The 25121-nt window shown below is 45.4% G+C and overlaps 1 protein-coding gene across 9 annotated transcripts in view; it reads left to right on the top strand.

Moving 5' to 3' along the window:
- Window positions 1-25121, top strand: part of LOC138266928 (calmodulin-binding transcription activator 2-like) — an 863356-nt gene that overhangs the window by 780909 nt on the left and 57326 nt on the right. For 8 of the 9 annotated variants that reach the window (XM_069215705.1, XM_069215704.1, XM_069215702.1 and 5 more), the window contains one exon: window positions 4680-4929. In XM_069215705.1, the coding sequence (XP_069071806.1) occupies window positions 4680-4929 (250 nt within the window). The remainder of the gene's footprint in view (window positions 1-4679; window positions 4930-25121) is intronic. The other variant, XM_069215699.1, reaches the window with a different exon arrangement.

Here is a 25121-nt window from a genome sequence, read left to right as displayed (position 1 = left end):
CAGACAGAGTTTTGGATCTATAATTGCCTTTTGCAGAGGTCAAAACAACCATCTTCATAGAAGTTGTAACTTGGACAAGCCCCCTCTTGACCTCTACTGACATTTAAAAAGGCCCTGACCTACACTCTCATGGGCACTTGGACCAAACCCTGTTCTTGTACGTCTGTACACAGACCAGCACCCCATCACAATTTTCCTGCCACAGGTGACCCTGCCTTCCTCACACACTACCCTACTTCTGGTACTACTGGTGTCTACTACTAGGTTTAACCTCAGTTCTTTTCCCAGACAGAGCAAAAATGAATTAAAGCTTTTTGGAAGACAATATTTTTTATTCTGTTAGCCTTAACTCTCAGGTCAGTCAGTGCCAGCTATTTACTGGGGAAGGTACTACTATGTGTTGGTAGTCTGTAGCAGAGATTTTGCTTGCAGTCCTGAATCGCACAAATTTGGGACAGATTATCCAGGATGCTGCCAAGTACGTAATTCGGTCAGGCCTGGGCATGACAGACTGTTTTGGCAGAGTGGTTGACACTAGTGTGGTGCTAAATGGATAAAATCCACTGGCTTCTCAATTGACCTTCAGATGTCACTCATGGATATGCCTTTTGATGGGTCTTACCTTTTTGTTGAGAAGGCTGTTCCTGCACTCAAGGGATTTTAAGAGAGTATAGCTACTGCATGCTCCCTCAGTTTATTTTCACTGGCAAGGCAGTATCCTCAACAGCAGGCCCCTTTTGAGGGATTTGGCAGACTCCATCCAGGCTAGCAAGGGCACCAAGCTTCACAATCCCCAGCTCCTCAGCAGCTGCCTCCAAACCACTTTAGTTTATCTTTGGCAGCACACAACTACCCAGCGGAAGGCAGATTAACTAATTTTAACTACAGGTGAAAAGGCATACCATTCTGCATGTCTGTCCTGCAGGTAGTCCAATGGAGGTACGTCCTCGCATTCCTTTCTGATTCGCAGTCTATTACACTTACATCAGACCAACTTTCAGAGGACCTTTTGCAGCTAGAAGAAGTTAAGTCTGTTTTGGAGAAAAGAGCTATAGAGAGATACCTGACCTTGGAGATCACAACTGGGTGTTATTCTGTTTTTTCCTTGTGTTGAAAAAGGGTGGAAGCGTTTGACCTATTTTCGATTTGCAACCCCTCAATTTTTTCTGCAGAAGGACAAAATCAAGATGCTCACAATGGGCCATGTTCTATCTGTCCACCATCCAGGAGACTGGATGGTGACTTAAGACTTGTAGGTTGACTTTTCCACATTCCCGTCCTGCAAGACCACAGGTACTACCAGTGGTTAAAGGTGGGCCATGAGCATTTCAGTCAGCTGTGCTCCCTTTTTGCCTCACCAGTGCACCTCTGGTGTTCACAAAGGTGATGGCAGTAGCTGCAGCATACCTATGAAGGTTGTGAGGTTCCAGTCTTCACCTACCTGGATGACTGACTTTGGAAGGTGTGCTTGCTACAGTCAGTTGTGGACTACCTCCAGACTATGAGAAGCCTCCTTACTTCATTGGGGTTCACTATCAACATGCCAGAGTCACACCTGACTGCTTCGCAGAGGCTCCCTTTCGTCTGAGATTAGCTCGATATGGTGCACTGTCAGGCATTCCCTTCGGAACGATGAGTTAATGTCATTTGGGCTATGATCCTTATGTTACCGCCTCAATCCTGGGTCTCGTGAAGATGGCTCTGAGGTTTCTAGGTTTACTGTCCCCTCATCCTGCTTCCTGTCCGACCCAGCACCAAAGGTACCTTTTGGACTCCATTCAAGTTTCAAAAGAGAAGCCAAAAGACCTGCAGTAGTGGCTGCTTGACCACATTTGGGCATCTTCCTCTTCCACCCACAACCGACAGAGGCGTTAGAGGTGTTAGAGGTGTCACTGCTTGGTTTGGAAGGTCTTGTGGGTCTGCTGCTGAGTCCTGCCTCTACTTTAACCTGTTGGAGTTGTGGGCCATTCACTTGGCATTGAAAACCTTTGTGCTGTCCATCAAGGAGGGAGGGTTGGCTCCTGGGCTCTGTGGCTGAATCGTCAGGGCATTTCCCTGATCGTACACCATCTGTTGGGATCTTTAAACAGCAGGGCAGACAAACTGAGCGTGCGATGCCTAGCAGATAACAACTGGCAGCTGCATCTGGAGGTGGTGTAGAACGTCTTCCAATCATGGGGAGAGCCCTGACTCAATCTGTTCGCCGATAAAGCAATGTCAGCACTTTTGTGTGATAGAGTTCCCAAAATGACTTCCTCTTGGAGACTTGTTGGCCTAGAGTGGAGCACGGTTGTCCTCTATTTCTACCTGCCGCTTCCACCCTGTAATCTGAAAATCAAGAATGACTCAGCCTATGTCATATTATTAGCTCTAGAATGGGCTAGGAGAATAGGTTTCCCAGAAGTTTCCGCATCCTCATCAATCCTCCGGTCAGCCTGCTGTTTCTGGAGGATCTTCTGTCGAAGCAGCAGAGCAAAACCGGGGCCTGCACAATCTACACCTTTTTGTGTGGAGACTGAGCAAAGGCAGATGACTACATATGATTACCTCTCAAAGTAGTAGATATCATCCTGGCAGCCAGGTGTCATCTGACAAAGTCTGTTTATGCCAGATGCTGGGACACGTTTGTGGCGTGGTGTGGCACCTGTAGTATGGACCTGTTACAAGCTAAACTGGCAGATGTGTTATTTTTGTTTTGTCTTTAGCCCAGCAAGGACTTTCATGGGCACTTAAAGCTATCTTTTGCACATACCGGACCAACCGTCCATGTTCAAATCATCTGTTGTGATGTGTTTTCTCAAGATTTGGTCCACATGTTTCCCCCAACCCTTTGTTGATCCTCCAGCTGGACCTTAACTCGATCCTTACATTTCTTTTGTGTACTCCTTTTGAGCCATTACACAGCACATTTTTTTTACCTTGACAATGGTCTTTCTCATTGCTATAACTTCAGCGTGTCAAGCTTAGATAGTCCAAGACCTTTCTTCTGAAGGTTGTGACTTAATTTCTCTTCGAGCACCCATCTGATGTTATTTGCCTACACTTCATCCCTCAAAGACTCCACTTAAACTCTATATGATTGCTTAGATTTTACAATGATATTACCAAAGTTCATTGAGTGAGTGGTCAACTTTGTGGGTACTCTGGGCAAAGAAAGGCAAAGCGCTGCAGAAACGGACTCTGTCTAGATGGATAGACTTCAATAAAAACCTGCTATACGATAGCAAAGAAGCAACCTCTAGACAGGCTGAGGGCCTAGGCTGCTACATCTGCTGTGGTATGAGGAGTGCTTGTCCTGTAAATTGGTCAGACTGCAATCTGGACATCAGTGCACATGTTCACAAAGCACTACTGCCTTGATAGCAAGGGTCGACAGGAAGAGCATTGTGGCCATTCTGTTCTGCAGCACCTCTTGGTCAGGATCATCCTACGGACCCCAGACTAGAGGAGGTTCTGCTTTGGTACCTATTGTAAAGATGAGGAATATGCAAATAGAAGTATCTTTCAGAACACAGTTACTTTTCTTTGATAACGCTCTTTCTGGTGCATACTCTATCTAACCGCAGAACCCTCACTGCCCTCCACACCTCCCTGTTCTGTGAACTGGACTCCTCTCCATCTAAAAAGGTCCAAACTTTGTGATATGCACACTGGAACGAATAATTGTTTTTTGGACTCTTTATCCGAAGGCACGGACAGTGTCCGGAAGAATCTGTCAGCGTGCTGGTGTGGCGCCTATATGCAATTGCAGCTGTCACTTCCGGAGTGGAGTCAATCCTAAGCTGCACAATGTCACCTACTGGCACACAGGAGCAAGCTGAGAAAAAAAGATATGGATCCTGTCTGGTGCCTAGGTGTATTCACAAGGTGAGGAATCTATGCTTCGATAGAGTATCCACTAGAAAAAGTGTTACTGAAGGAATTAACTTATTCTTTAGTGACATAAACTTCCAGATCAAATTTCAGACAAATATACTATCCTACAAACGTGGCCATGTGACTAGCACCAGGAAGATCTGTAATAATTTACCCATTGAAATTCTTTGCTTATCTCAAAAGTAAAGGTTTGTAGAGTCCGAATGAGAGTGTGAGTGCCAATATCCTTAGCCCTTCTCCTGTCAGTTCTGTTAGGGGTTTTGACATTGGATGAGCTTCAAGGGGCAAATCTCGGAGTGGATGGATCTTGGGAATACTACAGGATCCATCAGAAACATGGTTATTGTTTTGTCGTTTACTGCTTACCTCTCGCTTTCAAACAGACTTACCAACTTGTAGTGCATGCTAATGCTTTTACATCCATTGATGGAGATCTATTTTTCAACTATTTGTTAATGACAAACACATTAATGACAAGCACAACCAAGTAAGAGATGCCTTACTTGGGAAGAAGTGATTAGAGCAGTATTGGTTTTAGTAGGAGAAGGAGGCAGTTGGTAACATTTTTGGAAAACATAAGAATGCAAGGAAACCCATGGTAGTTTTGAGGGGGATTGAGATTAGGACTGCAGCAGAAATAGTTTACATTTGAGCTTCATGGACACATTTCCTGTTACCATTCTCAAAAATACATGTGTCTCTTGATTTCCTGGTTATGAGAATGAGTCTAGGTTTTTCTTTCTTTTTTTTTTGTTTTATTTTATTTTTCCACGTTTTCTTTGTTCTGTGCTCCCCTCATTCAGATCTGTCTGTAAAGAGCCACTGACCCCATCCTCAGCGCACACCTGTCTCAGCCCCATTCACTCTCCTCTCAGTGACATCGCCTTTGAGAAGTTTGATGCACCTACTGCTGCCAACTGGTCCGAGTTCCTGAATGCCTCTGCCAACGGCAAGATGGAGAGCGAGTTTGCCCTACTGACGCTGTCAGATCATGAGCAGCGAGAACTTTATGAAGCTGCAAAGATTATCCAGACGGCCTTCCGGAAATACAAGGTAACTTGCTTTGGGATTGCGGGGGGTGGACTTAACAGTGAACATCTGCTTGTGAGCAAATAGGTGAGATGTGAATATGATTGTTAGCATCTGTCTGCTTATGATTAGCAAAGAAGTGACTCAGACTTTACTAGTGTGCTTGAAGTACCCGAGCAAAACCTTGATACTGATGTAACTTTTTCAGTTCACTGTATCTTTTTTTTATAACAGAACTTCTACATGTACAGTACTGCCCAAAGAGCCGATAGATCGAATTTTACTGATAGAGCTACAGTTTGACTCTAAAGATCAGCCCCCATTTAGTCTTTCAGCCTGCTGTTTTCATACATTTATCAAACACACCTACCAACACACATGTGCACACACAGGCACATACACACACCAACAGACATACACCCCTACCAACACACATTTCCTCACATATTCTACAACTCTACTTTTTTTATTTCACTTCCACTGACAACCTGGTTCTTCTTGACCTAATTTACATTACTTATTGTTTTGCATTTTCTATGTCATCTACAAGGTTGGTCATTAACTAACTGCCCATCTATGACATTTTTTCCACGGTTATTCCAGAATCTCCCCCTTCTGTCACATATTTTGCCCTCTTGTTCTGAGAGACCTGGTATGTCTGGTCTCATTCCTTCAGAATGATGGAAAGTCCTGGCAACTGGATTAAGGTACAAAACATTTCTTATGCAGCAAGATTAAGTCGATATGGTTTTGGGAGGAGAACATGGCGGGCTACGGAGGTCACGTAGCGCGCTAGGGCGCTTCCTGTTCCGGTTCCTGGGGGCGTGGCAGGTCGCGGCGGCCGAGTGGGCTGCGGGCTGCGGCTGCAAGCACACTGATGTGCGCGCCGCAATCAGTGAGACCCGAGGCAGTCTGGAGGACAGCGGGGGCTGTCTGGTGGTACCGGGCCGCGCTGGAGCTGCGCCGGACCCGTATAAGTGTGGCGCGAATTCCCCTTCGGGGGAATAGCGGTAGCTGCAGAACGGGCGGAGCAGCAACCGAGAAGTTGCGGCTGAGAGAGCAACCCAAAGAGAATCCAGAGAAGGGAGCCAGGAAGAAAACGGTGAGGCAGCGTGGGGGGGGGCGTCTTCCCTGCTCCCCCGCTTCCCTTAACAAGAGTGGAGGGGACGGTCCAGTCGCCCCAGGACAATTTGATTGCGATTACAGAGGAGAAGGGGGACAAGGGAGGATCAGCAACAAAAAAAAAATCCTGAGACCTAAATCTGGGGAAGGAGGCAGGAGTGCGGGGAGGAAAGCGGGAGAGAGCAAGCTTAAGGGTAGAGATAAGTTGACGCCCTCTCTAAGGTCTTTTTTTAAAGTGAGACCTGAGGTAGTTACACTCATCCCTGGGCAGGTTAGAGTTGCAATGGAGGTTACCACCAGGCAGGTGGAAAATGGTACGGGTGAGGGCAGGGAGGGGACGAGGTCCCCCCCGCCACGGCCAGGAGAAGAACAGACGGCCCCAGTACTAGTTCAGACTCCAAACGATAACCCTTCAGAGGTTCAAGACTTCGCAACTAAGTTGGCAGTGCTGGAGCCCCCTCAAGCTGCCTCGGTGATCTCCCCTTTACTGAGTTCCACGTTGGAGGCGTTAATCTTTTCCATTTCTGAGGATGTTAAAAAAGGGCTTTGCGAACTCAGAAGTAAATCAGGGGGAGATAAGAGTGGTTTGTGCTAATTTAGAAAAAAAAATTGATGGCGTAATGGAAAGAACGCAGGCCCTGGAAGAAGCGATGGGGGGTATGAAGGAGGAGCTGGTACAGAATAAGGGCGAGATCGATACATTGAAGAGGAGCGAACAGGCTCTAAAAAACAGGGTGGAGCAGATGGAAAACTATTCAAGAAGAAATAATCTAAAACTGCTGAAAGTGCCGGAAGGTGCGGAAGGGAGCGATCTTAAAGCCTTTGTAGTATCACTTATCAAATCAGCGGTGGATCTGGAGGAGACCGAGGATGAAATCGGGAAGGATATTCAGAGAATCCATCGAGACCCCTTTAAGCTACGAACAAACAGTAGTAGACCTCGGAAAATTTTGATAAACTTTTTGTCGTACCAGATGAAGGAAAAGATTTTATCTAGAGCATTGAAACAGAAGTCCTTAAGAGTGAAGGATATTGTGTTTGAGATTAGATCTGACCTATCCAGGGTGACTATGGATAGGCAGTGGGAACTGGGGAAACGGTTGGAGATTTTCAAATCTTTGGGGGTCTCGGTCCAGCTGAAATTTCCAGCCTTCCTTAGGGTCATGTATAACAACAAAATGTATAACATCAGAGACATTAGTGAAGCGGATGAATTATTGGTTGTGGTCAAAAATGCGCAATCTACTGAATAAGGCTGCGTGTAATGTGCAATGATGAAATTCTCCCAGGAACCTGGGTGCACTCTAAAATTCGGATCATTATGGTCCTTAGTTTGGGGAAGTCTCCACGGGTGGGGGTGGGGGGGAAGGGGGCGGGGAGGGGGGGGAGGTTTAGGGTTGGTGAGGGGGAGTTGGGAGAAAGTAAAAAGTAGTGCCTCGTTCAGCCCAGCTATCTGCTACCTAAGATTGATAGATGGTTAGCAGGGAGGGAAGCAGAGGGTGCAGAATAAACCATTACAAATTATTTCATGGAATGTCAATGGCTTAAGGGTGCGAGGAAGAAGGGAATGAATATTACAGTATCTGCAGGACTCTACGGCACAAATTTTAGTTTTGCAGGAAACGCACCTCACAAAGGTGGAGTGTACTAACATAATACAAAAACTAAGATGGGTTCGAACATTTTCATGTACAGAACACAACTATCATAATAAAGGGGTGGCAATTTTAGTTAAACATGCACAGCAGGGAGGGTGGCAATCTTGGAGTCTAGATCAGATTTAGCAGGGCGATGGGTGATAGCTAAAATACAATTTGGGGGTCGGAATCTGGTCTTAGCAGGTTACTATGGGCCCAACTGCGATGATATAGAACCCTTAAAGCAGCTTTTTTCTCAGCTTCTGGAATTTTCGGACCCGGTGATTTTGATGGGTGACTTCAATGTGGTATTAGACAATGAGCTGGATAGGCATAACTGTAAATCACGAGGTACACCTAAGTCACAACAGTATTTAAGGAGAATGATGAAGGAATTTGGTTTGTGCGATATTTGGAGGCAAAGGGCAGGGAATAGCAGGGACTTTTCTTTTTTTAATAAGAAATATAGACACGTGTCGCGAATTGATTATTTTCTATTAGATATGCGTTTGAGAGAGGAGGTGAAGAATATTGCGTATCTGCCCTCGCATTTATCAGATCACTCTGCGGTGGTGTTAAATATGTGCTTCCTTCAGACAAGTTGTAGTGACCGGTGGACGATTGATCGGACACTGTTATTAGATCAGGAGGTATTGCTAAAGCTGCGTAAGGAAGCCGATTTCTTTTTTAGTGTACACTTGGGCTCCGCTCCTTCATCTGTAGTATGGGACACGTTTAAAGCAGTCATCCGTGGGGAGTTAAGGAGTTGTTCCATCCAGAAACATAAACGGCAGAAAGAAGAGATTTATGCGCTGGAGCAGGAAATGCGAAAATATAAAGCTAAAATAATTGAAGCGGGGAGACGGAGGCTTTGAGGGCCAGCTGGGATGGGTTGAGAAGGCATTTGGAAAAGATACTACAGGGAAGAATTCAAAGCAAATGGGAAGCAAGCAAACTGGCCCATTTCGAATACGGGGAAGTTGTTAGCCTGGAAAGGCAAAGCTGATCGTGTTAGGAACTACATTAAGGAGGTTGAAGTGGAGCATTCAGGTGAAAAAAGAACAGATGAGGCGGCAGTAGAATCGGCCTTTCAAAAAAAAAATTCACAACTGTATTCGGAAAGGCTAGAGGTGGATGAAGGTATGGTAACGGATTGGATGGGGGCTGATAGATCTTTAGGTTTATCGTTGCAGGAGAAGGAAGCATTGAACGCCCCAATAACGGCCGAGGAAATTAGGAGAATCCTGACTAGTAGTAAGTCGGGAACGGCGCCAGGCCTGGATGGTATTCCAGTGGAAGTTTATAAGGTATTAGGGGACTCAGTTATCCCAGTATTGACAGAATTGTTTGGAGGGATCCTGGAATTTGGCAATGATATTCCTCTTTCATGGAATGAAGCGGTGATCTCCTTAATTTTGAAACCGGATACAAATCCAGCAAAGTGTGCCTCATATAGGCCTATATCATTGCTGAACAGCGATTATAAACTACTAGCTAAGCTTCTAGCGGATAGGTTGAGTAGGATAGCGAACAATCTAGTGCACCCCGATCAAAAAGGCAGATATTTGCATGAATTAACTTTCGAACTGATCGGGGCAATAGATATGGCCACAACGTTTGGGTCGCCTTTGGCAGTTATTATTTTAGACGCAATGAAGGCTTTCGACCAAGTTAATTGGATTTTTTTTTAATCGGTTTTGAGGCGGGCCAATTTAGGCTCCAAGTTTTGTGGGGTAATTGACCGGATTTATACATCCCCTTGTGCTAAGATTTTGGTGAACGGTAAACTTACAGGCCCTATTACTATTTCAAGAGGTACGAGACAGGGCTGCCCCCTGTCGCCGGTACTGTTCAATCTGTATATTGAGCCTTTTGCTAGAAAAATCAGACAAAACCCTCTTATCTCGCCCTTCTGCTGCAATGGCTGGGAAAAGAAAATTTCTTTATATGCAGACGATCTACTAATATATACTAATAACCTGCCCCTCGCCTTTAACACAATCAAAGATCTGGCTGAACAATTTGGAAGGATATCAGGGTACCGGATTAATGTGGGGAAAACAGAAACTATGCAGTGGAATATGGAAGTAGGGTCAATAACAAATAAGCAGGAAATACGGTACCTGGGTATCTTAGTGACCCAAAATCTGAAGGACTTAGCGGAAAGAAATGCTCGAAAGTTATTAGCAGAATGTAAAATTATGCTACAAAAATGGGCATGTCTCCCTTTGACGATTCTTGGGAGGATAAATCTAGTTAAGATGTTTATTCTGCCCAAATGGAACTTTGTGTTTTCAGCTATACCCTTGGCAATGCACAAGGGGCACTTAGATAAAATGCAACAAGCGATAAGTAGTTTCATCTGGAACTCAAAGGGGCCGAGGATATCATGGAAAAAGCTACGCAGAAGGAGGGAAAAAGGAGGACTGGCTCTCCCTGATTTTACATATTATGCGTGGGCTTTCTTGTTTAAAAACTCAAGGATGCTGTTTATATCCCCAGACGGTTCAGCAGCGGGCAGAATGTACAAGGTTATGGTGCTGTCTGAAAAAGGGGGCTTACAGTCTTTTTTATTTCAATTTGGTGACCCTAAATTCTTCAAAAAAGTTAAACTAAAAGTGCTGCAAGGAATGGCAAGGAGTTGGTACCAGTTGAGGCGGCGGTTAGGTGTACATTATTATAGCTATCAGGCCCCTATCTGGGATTCCCCGGGCACCCCAGAATGCTGTCAGGATATCCTCGCATTACCACTTAAAAGGGCAGGTGTGGAAAGGTGGGGGGAGATTGCGCGAGATGGTACTTTATGCCTTTGGGATGAATTGGTAAGAATAACGGACGGTTCTCTGTCCAGGTTAAAATATTTACAGATAAGACAGTGGGAAAAAGAAACTAAGGGGGGATTGGGAGTGGTAAATGCCCTGGAGGACTCTTTTTTAGACCTGGCACTCTCGGCTTCGGGGAAGAGAGTGGCGGTTTGGTATTGGGAAATATTAGAAACTTTGGATGAGAACTTTGACCTACCAAGCAAGTTATGGGGCAAGGTGATGTTAGGCGACAAGATTGGGTTATGGTGGAAGAAGTCGTATACAACATTGTATGAAGTAGTGAAGCCGGCCCCATTAAGGAAAAACCATCTTTATACTCTACATAGAGCATACATATCTCCGGCAAAACTGTCCAAATTTAAGAAGGGGGAGGTGATCAAGTGTCCGAAATGTGGTGGGCTAGGAGCAACGGATATACACATGTTCTGGGACTGCCCCGCCATCCGGTTGTTTTGGGAGGAGGTTTTTAGGGCATTATCATCTATGTTAGGCTGGAAAATTAATGTATCACTCCCATTAATTATATTTGGGCAGCTCCAGGATGAGGGGATATGGAAAAGGGTGAACAAAACCAATCGTTCATTTGTGTTCTATGTAATTGTGCTGGGTCGGAATGAAATCTGCAAAAAATGGTTGAAGGAGCACTCTCCGAGCTATACAGACTGGTTGAATGCTGCTCTTCGTGCGGCAAATATGGACCTAAATGTGCAGGGCTCAAAGAAAAGCGTAGAAATGTGGTCACCATTATTAAATTGGCAGGGAATAGCCTAAATCTGCTCCCCTGCTAAGTTTACTGCTGGGTATCTATGTGAAACTGTCCCAATGATCTTTTCCTTGCCTCAGTCCAATGATTAAGCACCGTTCGACGCCTCGGCAGGTCTGTTTAGGCGGACCGGGAGTTACAAAGGTGCACCCCCTGACTTGAGTCTCTCTTCTTAGTCAAGAGGGCGAAAAAGGTTACAGGAACGAAGAGGTGTCTCAGTAGGCGGGGCTGAATGAGGACAAAAAAAATTAAAAAAAGATTACGTCGATATGCATGAGCGCCTGCAAATCTTTAACCTTGCTTGTATGCCAGCCACTCGCACACCTTCCTTTTCATCAGTTTAGGTTGCTAAGCTGTTGTTGCAAAGTGAGTGGTGAACTGCAGAACCTGTCCTTTTGTCCCCTTCCTTCGACGAGTGCACTGGTTTCCTCCATTCTTCCTTTTCATGCTTAACATATTTATATTGTTGTTCTTGATCTTTGGGTTTGCAGGAAGATTCTTCAGTAGTTTGTGGTTCGGAGGGAGACTTGGCATCTACTGACCTCTAGTTCTAACTGTCTCATCCAGGTATTCTGTTGTTCCCGGCAGGTTGTTCTGATTGTTACAGATTGGTCCATTAACAGATTGGGAAAGATTCTCCTATGAGATACCTAATACTGAACCACCTTATAAGCTACCAGCATAACTCAAGAATTACCACCTGATTTCATTGCTCCCATTTCCCCCATAGGTCCTGGAAAAGGCAGTCAACAGCCATCTCACCCACCACCTCAACCACAACCACCTTCTTGACCATCCCAATCGGGTTTCCGACCCAACCACAGCACAGAGACAGCACTCATAGCAGCTAGCTTCAACATCTCCTAGGACGACTCCAGGTTGTCCAGAACACCGCCGCCAGAATCGTCCTCGACCTCGCCAGAAGAACTGCCATTACCCCTCACCTCAGGGCCCTCCACTGGTTCCCTGAAAAACAAAGATGCCTCTTCAAGCTCCTCAAGCACGCGTACCGAGCCCTCCACAACACAGGACTCAACCTACATCAGCCTTATGTTGTTGATGGCTATTCTGTTGACCAGCTCATTTTTGCTGACTCCTGTCATCTACAGTATGATCCTCATTATGAGGAACTTCATTATAATGCGGGTATCTTTGAATCTCACTGAAGATATCCATGCCATGATGACTGATTATTAGTTGAGATTTCCTCACCAACTGGAATCTAGTCATCCACAGCCAACACCTGAGCTGCTGAAGCCTTTGCACCCTCCACAGCATCTTCAATAATAACTTATTCGACAACCTCCAGGACCTGCCTTTGGATGACTTTTAGTAAGACGAGGATGGGAAGGTCCTTGAGGAGGCCTGCCAAGAATGGAAGGTTGTGAGACAATCAGTTAGTTCCCCGCTGTATGATGTTTCTAACTTTCACACTGTCATAGAGGATATCCAGGTGATATGCTCTGCCAATTCAGCTGCAGCAAACTAGGGGCCTGATTTAAAGTTTGGCAGAAGGGTTACTCCGTCACAAATGTGACGGGAATCCCGTCCGCTGTATTACAAGTTCCATGGACTACAATGGAATTGTAATATGGTGGACAGGATATCAGTCACGTTTGTCACAACGTAACCGCCTCAGCCAAACTCTAAATTAGGCCCTAATTGTTTTCTTTGATTTTAAAGACCTGTCAAAGAAAATATCAAATGCATAAGCATTTTCGATCACAAAATGAAATAAGGGAAAAGGATGATGCAAAGTGCAGCTTCTGTCTGAACAACTGTTCGGGGGCTGGCAAACAGGTATAGAGAACTGAATGCTACACTGGCGTGTCTGACAGTCCATCCCGATGCAGACTGACCCGTACAAGTGGTTAACTGCTGCTCACTTAATCCTCCCATCCTTCCATCCTTGTTATAAACCTGTGGAAAGAGAAGGAAGGCTCCTCGACTCAACCATTATCATCCGTGATCTCCGAATGTGGAATGATATTGGAATTATGTAGAATTCATTCTGTAAGGTAAAAGAGATTAAGGGAGTATTAAGGGAAGGAGAAAGAGGGTAAGCAGTTGTTATTGGCAGAGCTACTGATACTTGTAACATTGGATTTGGACAGCTAATCGGAGCAACAGCTGGTATGATGGCTAAAATATATGACTTTTCACCCAGTGGTGCAAAATCAAATTTAATGGCAAATCATTTGTTTGTCATGTTGATGGTAGTTTCAGAACCTGAAAGCAGAGACTGACACACAGTGCTAAATTTGTAAAGGAATGAGTGCTGGTGCCCAAAGCTCTTTTCAGAAACCCTCAGTCAACGCACTCAGTACTAAAGCTGCATAGAGTTGAATTCACCTCAAGCCTTTTTAATTCATTATCAGACACTCCTTGCCCCTTTATCTCACTTTTGCGGGTTCTAGCCCTCTCCTTTTATGGCTGTTTTTCTGTCTTTCTCTTCCTCCTTCTTTCCTTTTTGTGTTTTTGTGTCGCTCTTACACGCGGTCCATATCTGATAAAGAAAAATAAGTGCTAGTCCCCAAAAATGAGTAGCGGTGGCCCACATCGGCTCAAATTAAGCACTGCCGGCATAGTGATATTCTTCAGACTCATATACTAGCTCTTACGTTAGTCATGAGCCCAAGGGTACAAAGCCTTAGGGTGCCTTGCAGCCAAATCAAGCTTATCAATAGCAAAAACAATGCTCCTACTACAGGAGACCAGTCTGTCTAGTGCAGCTGTTCAGATGAACCTCAGTGGCTCAACAAGCTGACTCATCTGCCTCCACAAGAGAGGCCAATATTTGAAAGGTCAGAAAATAAGGAGAAAATGACCTCAGACTGGCTGCTGATTAAACCCGTACCTCCTTTGTTGAATAAGTTGCTGCCTTCCCACAAGATCTGTCCACAATCGCTACAGTCAAGTGGATCATAGATGTAGTGTACTATGGACATACTTTTGGAATGCATCCAGAAATCACTGATTCCGACCACCTTTCCTCTTCTAAAGGTAGGAACTCTTTTCATGCTGCAGAAAGGGACCCTTGTACCTGCACTCAAGTCTGAATACAAAGGGTTATATTCAATGTGCTCCCTCAGGAAGAAGTCTGGGGAATTGAGACGTCTGAACAAATTACTGGGTAAGCAGTCGTTTTCTATGGTATACCTTCAACACACACTCCAGCTGCTCCATGAGGAAGACTGCATGAAGCTGAGATGCAAAATTTCACATTCAAAACGCAGGAAGTGTCTACACTTGCAGGAGCAGTGCTAAGAAAAACTCCTGATGAAGTCTGGGTCTGCAGGTATTCTCATGGTGAGGAATCTGCAGAGTATCCATCAGAAAGAACAAATGGTAAGCAACTTTTTCATTATAGTCATGAATCACATGTGAGCAAATCTGAGAGGTAACGAACTCTGGAAGGAATCAAGTTCATGGTCCTTCAACCTTATTGGCTGTTGGTGGAGTCTATTCAAATGGGGTTGAATGGCAACCAGACATGTACTGTTTTGTGGCTGTTTCTAAGGGATATTGTTTTTTATGCTGCTCAGTATGTACCATATGGATCCACTTCGAAAATGAGGAAAATTCAAGCTTGTGGATCTAGGAAAGACAACATTGCTCTACAACTGAAGCTACAGGTAAGTAACTGCTTTGCTTCCCTCCCGGTGTAAATTCACTAGTACCATCTGTGGAATATCTGTAGATCTTTTACTGATTCGTCAGGTTTGAGTTTTCCTTGTTGTCAGTCCAGTAATCCTTTGTACATTATTAGTATTCTGCATGGAGTGCTCAAGATCGTGCACCATTTTAGACACCCAAATATAGGGCAAAAGTTGTTTTCTTTTCTTTCAGAATCTGTAAACCAAGGAAAACGTTTGCTGACAACTAAGCATTGACAAAGTTTGCTTTACACCAGTGTCATTTTGTTAATTTAGGTATTTTTTGATAATTGCGTAATGCAAAATTCCGGCCATGTCGTATAATTGTGTCATTCGTGGTAAAAATTTAGCTCAAGTTCATGACAACAATACAAACAACAGAAAAGTGACAGTCACTTGTTTTCCTGCTATTTGTTGCTCGAAGTGTTCCTTATATCCATAATTGCTGCAAGGAAATTTTTAGCACTAAAATATAGTGCCAAATGCCAGATTTGCATTTTTAAATGTAATTTCACAAAACTTTCCAAAATTTCTCATAATTAAAATGTAAATAAAGAACATTTTGTACACCCCTACTAACAACCATCTTGTGCTATCAATGTGCTCCCTATGTCCCAGGCCATTGCATGAAAGAATGTTATAGTTGTAGGAATGTCACTACTAAAACTTTAAAGAGCAGCAAAATACTAAACCTTATTAAGAATAAAGGGGTGCATCTCCTTTCATCTGGAGATGACTCCATCTCAGTATGCAGCAGTGTGCTCACTTTTGTACAAAAGTCAAGTTTCTTGAAAAGAAAGTGGATACAATTTTGAACGTTTGTCTCCTATTGCACCCACGCTATAACAAAGAAGTCAACCAAATCCTGCTCACTGATGGATGCAGACCATCAGTATTATTGTTAACTCTCTCATCAATAAAGGTTACCTCAGATGTTCATCAGCATAAAAAATTACAAATGGTTCGGTGACAAACCCTTCTTTGTCAAGACATGTCACCATAAAGTCACACTCTTTGATATCCTTGGTCATTATTCCCTTGTTGATGACTTCTGCACCGTAAAGTGGATAATGCTAGTTCAAATCAACAACTAGATACTTGGTTGCAGCAAAATAAAATGATTTTGCAAGGAGACTGCTAAATACACCTTCCTATACAGAAGGTTAACCATCTAATCAACGGTCAGGAAATGGGTGAGAAGAGTCAGATGCGTATTTTCTCTGAGCAGCTTTCTGACAAAAGAGGAAGACATCTGTGACTAGAGATGCAGGTGCGGAGATTCCACTGGGAGATGTCCTTCCAAGAACTCACCAACTCAATTTTCAGTACAGGGTAACGCTGATTCTGGCTTAATTCTTGCCTCAGTGGAGTGTACGATGGTTGACCTCAACAGATTCCAGTAAACCTTCCATAGCCTAGCATTAGACTGTCTCTGGAAGAACCTGCAGTGGAACATCCAGTCTGTTCAACGCATTGATTCTGTCTCCCTTTTTAAAACCTCTGATATTGAAGAGGAATGTTGAGGTTCTGGTTCCAGAGGAGAGGTGGGAGAGAACAATGGAAATATTCAGTTTTTCCTAACTTGTGTTCAAGGCAGTCTGTTCTCCGGACCGGATGGGTTCCTTCCATTGAATCATTAGGAAGGTCTCAAACTTACGAAAGCTGATTAACAGCACACATGGGGAAAACGTCTTTCTGTTTGTTACAGAATCAGATGCTGTGTGTAGGAAAATGCCACTGTTGGCATGGTTACCCCCCCCACTTTTTGCCTAGTGTTGATGCCAGCTTTGATTGAAAGTGTGCTAGGACCCTGCTAACCAGGCCCGAGCACCAGTGTTTTTTCCCTAAAACTGTACCTTGGTTGCCACAATTAGCACAGCCCGGGCACGTAGTTAAGTCCTTTCTAAAAGGTACTCATGGTACCAAGGGCCCTGTGGCCAGGGAAGGTCTCTAAGGGCTGAAGCAGGTATTATGCCACCCTGGGGACCCCTCACTCAGCACATGCACACTACCTTGCAGCTTGTGTGTGCTGGTGGGGAGAAAAAGGCTAAGTCGACATTGGCACCCCTCTCAGGGTGCCATGCCCACAAACCTCTGCCTGTGGCATAGGTAATTCACCCCTCTAGCAGGCCTTACAGCCCTAAGGCAGGGTGCACTATACCACAGGTGAGGGCATAGCTGCAGGAGCAATATGCCCCTACACTGTCTAAGTCCATTCTTAGACATTGTAAGTGCAGTGTAGCCATATTATGTATATGGTCTGTGAGTTTATTACAAACTTCACAGCACCATAATGGCTTCACTGAATACTGGGAAATTTGGTATAAAACTTAGCACAGTAAACCCACACTGATGCCAGTGTGGGATTTATTGAAAAAATTCACACAGAGGGCATCTTAGAGATGCCCCCGTTTGTTAGCCCAACAGCTAGTGTAGGACTGACCGGTCTGTACCAGCCTGCTACTTTCAGACGAGTTTCTGACTACATGGGGTGAGTGCCTGTGTGCTTCACACCTCCCACTGCAGGAACTGTAACACCTTTCTGCAATCCAAGAAGAGAGCATAGAAAGTATTAGCAATCTCATATAGAGAGAAAAGCTGTAGTGAAAATACAAAGGTATTATTAGCCATCAGGTTGCGTCTCAATTAACATAATAGAACCAAACAACTGGCACCGTGCCTTTAGGGCTCTGTGAACCTCCAGTATCCCCCATGCTTCAGAGATGAGAGTGAGGTGACAGTTGGGCTACAGTTGGGTCACTTCTTTTTTCAGGCTCCTTCCGTTAGGATCCTGGAGATTTGAGTTCTCATTTTCTGAGTTTTATTACCAGAAAATACTTGGTTTATTACACATTTTTTAAAATAACTTAACTACTTTTCACTTTCTGAGTGAAATACAATTTTTTCCTGACAGGAACTATACCATTTTTCCTCCAAAATACCTTCACTTTTTGTCAAGTGCCCTGCTTGTGGCAAAAAGAAGGCTCAGAATGATTCACACTCAGTCTGCATAGTGTGTCTGGCTAAAAGTTACTGTCCTGACACCTGCAGTCACTATCAGGAACTTTCAAAAAGAACTTTGAAGGACAGAGAAAGGATTCCCTTTTATGGCTTACAAGCTGGAGAAAACAGAGGTATAATGGATAAACGGCAATTAAGATCTACCTCAGCAGGTAGGAAAATACCTAGTTGTTCTCCATCAGCGTTGACAGCTCTGTCAATGTCGCACCATCGTCGCCAACCAACGTCGAGAAGCTCGCCTCTGTCGACAACAAACGTGATGCAAAGAGACTTGATGTCAAAAACTACAACGACAACCACACAATTGACGTCTAAAGGGAAATCGTTGTCAACGGGCACTCACCGCTCAGCGTCGAGCCAGCACCGTCATGTTGATAGTCCATCAAGACCCATCGACGTTGAGACGACACGTCAACGGCAGGCCAACAAACATGGACGTCTAGGCACAGATCTGTTTCTATGTCGACAGCAACCAGACGCCTCTCTACGTCGAGACATACTCCACTTGGGGCATCTCAATCGACGTCAAGACATTCGATGTCGAAATATAGGCATTCTCGTTCTCCGCTGGTGACAGTACATCATCGTTTGACTTCGAGACCCACTTCGCTTGCCCCGTCTACGCCAAAAGAAACTCTCGAAACAACACAGATCACGTTCCCCACAACGTCGTACAACGTCAACACATTCTCCGCTGGCAAAACCAACTTCACCTACTGGTTCCTAACAACGTCAATGGCTCAAAGACATGATCCTGCAACAACTATAGCAAGTAGATCATCTTTGGCATCCTCAAGAGCCCTCTCACCTGCAAGAAGTCAGGTCTCACCTATTAATCTGTCACCAAGATGGCTGGAGAGTCTTAAGAAGGGCCTGGGTTATTAGTCTCCAGACTCACAATACTCTCAGATGTACTGTCCTTCAAGATCCTTTCCAAGGATGCCATCACCGACTCCTCAAACCAGGATGGCAGAAGCACCAGTAGGTCATTCAGCGCCACAAAAAAGACATACAACTTGTTCCCGCACATGAGTAGAACACCTTATTCATCCTGTGGAAGATCACCTTCTCCTTCAAGGATATCTCAAAGCTTTCGATCTCATCACCAAGAGACATAGATCACCTTCCTTGTCTTCGGCTTCTTCGTCTATTAAAAACTATTCACCTACTTTAACAGATACCCCTCCGGTGAGGGTTTTCCCAGTAGACGACATTACCACCTTCAATGAAGTGTTGGTCAGAGGAGCCCATAAACTTAACATAGATATCCCTGAACCCACAGCGTCTTCTTCAGTAAGATTCGAAACACTGCGCAATCGTTCTTCATCAAGAAAACTCCTTCCTCTGGTTCCAGGGCTCTTACAACCAGCAATGTATACGTTCCTTACAAGAGTAACTTTATGTGCAGGACCAGCAAGAATCCTAGAGAAATATAAAGCCACAGAACAGGACCCCTTATTTCTCAGATCTGATCCTCCTCCAGACTTGGTCATTCTTGCTGCAGCTAGAAAAACCCATTCCTTTGCATCCTCATCAACAGTACCTCCAGATAAAGAAAGCAAATATCTAGACTCATTGGGAAGAAAAATGTGTGGCACCTCTGCTTCCTTTATGAAAATGTCTAGTCCATCTGCGCTTCTAGGGCGATACGACAGATCTCTCTGGGATTGCTTATCCAGATTTGTCGACAAACTACCCAAAGAGGTCAGACAGGATTTCCAAGAAATCCTACAAGAAGGAAGCCTAGCAGCCAATCAAATCATTAGCAGAGCTGCGGACAGCTCAGACCTAGCTGCACATGGGTACGCTCTTGGTATATGCGCCAGAAGATCATCATGGGTCCGCCTAACAGGCCTCAAGCCAGAAGAACAACATCGCTTTATGAACCTACCATTCACCTGCAATTCTCTATTTGGGGCACACACAGACAAAGAGATGAAATCTGCACTATATACATTTAAAGCTGTAGGTCTGGAAAAGTGCAAAGAATACCGCAGAAGATACAGGCCTTACGATAGGCGCCAATACTAGCAGAGGGTTCAAACCCCTCACTGGGCCCCAAGGCAGCAACAGAGGCAAGGAAGACCCTTCTATCAGTCCTGAAAACAATCAAAAGAACGAGGAACAGGTCTAAAAAATCAATCTACATCGAAGAGATCAGGAAAACAATAAGGAATTGCTTCCCCTAATCCTTTCACCCACTCAAGTGGAGGGAGGCATCACCAATCACATATGCGAGTGGCGCTCTGTAACCAAAGGCAAATGGGTTCTAAATATTGTCAAAAATGGGTATTCCCTACTTTTAAAATTTCCACCTCCTCCAGTACAGCCAACAAAAACCTCTTGTCATCAACAACTTCTCCTGCAAAACGTAGTTCTTACTCTTCTCTGAAAAAGAGCTATTGAAAAAGAACCACCTTTACAGAGAGGAAAAGGGGTGTACGCCCGCTATTTTCTGGTGCCGAAAAAAGGCCCAAACAAAGAATTCAGACCCATCTTAGATCTGAGACATCGCAACAAATACATTTGCAAAGAAAAATTCTGAATGCTGGCCCTCCATCAAATCTACCCCCATCTACATCAGGGGGGACTGCATGTACTCCATAAATCTGCAGGATGCCTACTTTCACATCCCAGTGGCAGAGAAACACCGGAAATTCCTAAGCTTTGTAGTTGCATCCAATCATTACCAGTACAGGGTAATACCCTTTGGCCTAAAGTCAGCTCCTCGCACGTTTTCCAAGTGTGTAGCAGTAGTAGCATCACACCTGAGGAGGAAAAAGATTTTCATTTACCCATACTGTGACAACTGGCTGCTGAAAAGTAGGTCTTCAATTCAGACCACACAACATCTAAAAATCAGCTTGAATACCTTCAGAAATCTTGGTCTTGAAGTAAATCCAACTCACTAGGCAGATCGGTTGCTTCGACGGTGGCACTGAGACGCCACGCATGGTTAAGGTCGTCTGGCTTTTCAGGGGATGTCCAGCAATCTTTGATGGACATGTCCTTTCATGGCACTCGTCTCTTCAGAGACAAGGAGGACTCAGCCCTCGAGCGCTTTAAGGATTCCCGGGCTACTGCTCGGTCCCTCGGCCTCGCAGCCGCTCCTCACCCCCTCAGTCTGCCTTTCTTTCCTTTTATGGCTACCGGAGGGGCACCCAACCGTGTCCATTTTCACCAAGACACCGACCCGGGCATGCTGCACAGCCCCTGCGCGGAAGCGGGGTCCACCTACCTCATGGATGAGTGAGTGAGCGGGCCTCCGCCTCAAAACCTTCCTAGTCCGTTGGGACATCCCGGACCAGTTGGCGGCAGAATTTGCCATTATCTGCCCCACTGTGAATCCATTACCACGGACAGGTGGGTTCTACAGATCGTCCGAAGGGGCTACTCCCTTCCCTTCGAGACTTCTCCTCCAGCCATGCCACCATCATTCGATCACCTGTCTGAGAATCATTTGGCACTTCTCTGTGAGGAAGTCAAGGCTCTCCTGGTCAAGGGAGCCATAGAGAGGGTCCTTGCCGCCATAAGTAGGTCGTGGTTGCTATTCCCGCTACTTTCTGGTGCCAACAAGGACAAGGGTCTTCCCATATCCTAGACCTCCGGTCCCTCAATCTCTTCCTCAAGGAGGAGAAGTTCAAGATGTTAACTCTGGCTCAGGTCCTTTCTGCCCTGGTGACTGGGTGGTTCAGTTGGACTTGCAGGACGCCTATTTCCATATTCCCATCCTTCCGGCCCACAGACGTTACCTACGATTCGTGGTAGGTCACAAGCACTTTAATTTCACTGTGCTCCCCTTTGGATTTAGCAGTGCCCCTCGGGTATTCACGAAAGTGATGGTAGTGGTTGCAGCTCATTTGCGTAGGTTACGGGTCCCAGTCTTCCTTTTCCTCAATGACTGGCTGTTGAAGGCAGACACGCCCCAGAAAGTTGTCTCCCAACTCCAGACTACGGCAAACCTCCTGCATTTGCTGGGGTTTACTATCAACGTGCCAAAGTCACACCTGAATCTATCTCAGACGCTCCCTTTCATTGGAGCTGTTCTGGACACAGTGCAGTTTCTGGCTTATCCTCCCAAAAAGTGAGTCTAGGATATTCAGGCTATGATACCCATTTGTAAGCCTCTATCCTGGATTGGTCCATCATGCCAGATGGCATATGTGTGCTCTGCAGTGAGACCTGAAGTACCAGTGAGCCTGGCATCAGGGGAATCTCTCGGACATGGTTCAGATTTCGGAGGGAACTGCAAAAGATCTGCAGTGGTGGTTGTCGAATCTAGATTGGGTCAAGGGCAGATGCCTCTCCCTTCCCCAACCAAATCTTGCAGTAGTGGCAGATGCATCATTCCTGGGATGGGGCGGCCACATGGGAGAGACAGAGATCAGAGGCCCCTGGTCTCTGGCGGAGTCCGGGCTCCACATCAACCTTTTGGAGCTCCGGGCGATCTGACTTGCATTGAAAACATTCTGTCCCTCTCTCAAAGAGAAAGTGGTGAAGGTGTTCACCAACAGCACCACTGCCAGGTGGTATTGCAACAAACAGGGCGGAGTGGGGTTGTGGACTCTTTGTGAAGAGGCTCATTGCCTCTGGACATGGCTGGAACGCAGGGCATTTGCCTGGTGGTTCAACATCTGGAAGGCTCTCTGAACGCCAGAGCAGACAAACTCAGCCGTTGATGCATAGTCAGTCACGAATGGCATCTCCATCCGGAGGTGGCGCAAGGTCTCTTTCAGCAGTGGGGAGAGCCTTGGTTAGATCTGCTTGCCTCTGCAGAGAACGCACAATGTCAGCTGTTTTGTGCGTTGGAGTTTCCAAGGTGGCACTTGCTCGTCGTCGCTTTTCAACATGAGTGGAACTCAGGCCTCCTGTATGCCTTCCCTCCATACCACCTCTGCCCAGAGTTCTGAAGAAGATCAGGCAAGACCAGGCCCAAGTAATCTTGGTAACTCCGGACTGGGCACGAAGAGTCTGGTTTCCCGAGCTCTTGAGCATTGCCATCGTTCCTCCGATGAGTCTGCCCCTTCGGGAGGATGTTCTTTTGCAGCAGCAGGGAACGGTTATCCACCCAAACCTGTCCAGTGTCTGCCTCCTTGCGTGTAGATTGAGCGGCGACAGTTAAAGGCTTTTGACCTTCCACCCGAAGTCTGTAATACCGTCTCGGCAGCCAGGCGTCCGTCCACAAAAACGGTATACGCCTGTCGTTGGAAGAGGTTTGTGGCATAGTGTGCCAACAAATCTGTTGATCCCCTCTCTCAGTGGTTCTCTTCTTTATTCTCTCTCTTGCACAGACAGGCTCTACTCTGGGCAGCCTCAAGGGATATTTGTCTGCTATATCTGCCTTCTTGTGGCTACCAGACCAACCTTCTCTTTTCAAATCTCCAATTTTTGTGAGGTTTTTTAAAGGCCTCACTCATATGTTTCCTCCCGTTCCATTCATCATGCCCCAGTGGGATTTAAACTTGGTCCTCACATACCTCATGTGTGTTCCTTTCGAGGCGGTCCACAATTGTCCTTTACGGCTCTTATCACTTGAAACAGCTTTCTTGATTGCCATCACCTCTGCTCGTCGAGTAGGTGAGCTTCAGGCTCTTTCTTCGAAGCCACCTTTCCTAGCAGTGCATCCTGACAAAGTGATGCTTCGTGGCAAGGCTTCCTTTCTTCCCAATGTGGTAACGCCTTTTCACGTCGGCCAATCTATCACTTACCTACTTTTTAAGCACATCCCTCATATGAGGAGGAGAGACTCCACCGTCTGGAACCAAAAAGAGCTTTGGCACTCTATCTAGATCATACCTAAGATTTCCGGGTTCAACAATCAACTCTGTGGGATATATGGGTGCAAAGAAAGGGAAGGCGGTGCAGAAGAGGATCATTTCACGATAGGCAGTCCCCTGCATCAAGATGAGCTACGCTTTGGTGAAAAAGCAACCCCCTGAGGGTTTGCGCACTCATTTTACCAGAGCAGCTGCTGCTACCACAGCGTTAGCATGCGGTGTCCTAGTCCTGGATATCTGTCAGGCTGTAACGTGGGTATCTTTACATACGTTCACCAAGCACTACTGCCTGGACAATCAGGTCCGCAGAGATGGCTATTTTGGCCGTTCGGTCCTGCAGGATTTTTTGGTGTGTTCTTAGTTTGTAGCCCACCACCGGAGATGGTATTGCTCGGGTAGCTATTCAAAAATAAGGAATCTGCATCTAGAAGTCTCTATCAGATGTACAAGTTACTTTCTTTCGGTAACGAGATATCTGGTAGAGACATATTCTAGTTCGACAAAGGGTGATAAGGCTATATGAACATTCTGCCACTAGAAGGCAGAATGTTCTAATAAATAAAACAAAGTACTCAGGAGCCAGAGGGAATTAAAATCTGGTGCTGTGAACAAAGAACATCGGAATGTTGATGCTCCCGGCTTTTACCAACCATTAACAGCCCAGAGCACTCCATTGTCTCCAATGGCGCTCCCAACATTCCAATATAGCCAAAGGCGGGGGCCTTTAACAAGGGAGCGGGCCTTTAATAGCCGGTAGAGCCCGCTACGGCGGGTTCTAAGGCTATTAGAACATTCTGCCACTCAGGACAGAATGTTCTGTTAAATAAAACAAATTCCTCACCAAGCCCGAGGGGGATTAAAATTTCCTCAGGCTCCGTGAGGCTTTGTTCAAAGCTGTTGCTGTGAACAAAGCGAACATTGGAATGTTGCCACTGCGGGCTTTTACCGGCCAGTAAAAGCCTGCAGCACTCCATTTGTTTTCAATGGAGCTGCCAACGTTCCAATGTTCTAATCTAAGGTAAGGAATCTGCAGCTAGAAGTCTCTATCAGATGAACAGGTACTTAGCTTTGGTAACGCCTTATCTGGTAGAGACTATATCTAGCTGCAGATTCTTTACTGACCCACCCATCCTCCCCACTTTGTGAATAGATTTCAGGAGATAGGGCTATTCTCCTTCATGGCCCTAGTTATCCACACCAGTGGTCAGGGTACTTCATGGCACTGCCCTTCTGACGTGGAAAGTTGTGAAAAGTAACTGAAATAGCGCACAGGGGTACTGCTCATGAAAATGTTCTGTATCCAGTCTAACGCCTGTGGATAATTCTAAGTTAAGGTATCTGCAGCTATTCTTTATCAGATAAGGTATTATCTAAAGTAAGTAACTTGTTCATTTTTACCTAAACAGCAAAGACAG

This window comes from Pleurodeles waltl, chromosome 12 (genome assembly GCF_031143425.1).
Source record: "Pleurodeles waltl isolate 20211129_DDA chromosome 12, aPleWal1.hap1.20221129, whole genome shotgun sequence".
Taxonomy (NCBI): Eukaryota; Metazoa; Chordata; class Amphibia; order Caudata; family Salamandridae; genus Pleurodeles; species Pleurodeles waltl.
This window is presented reverse-complemented; position numbering and strand designations above follow the sequence as displayed.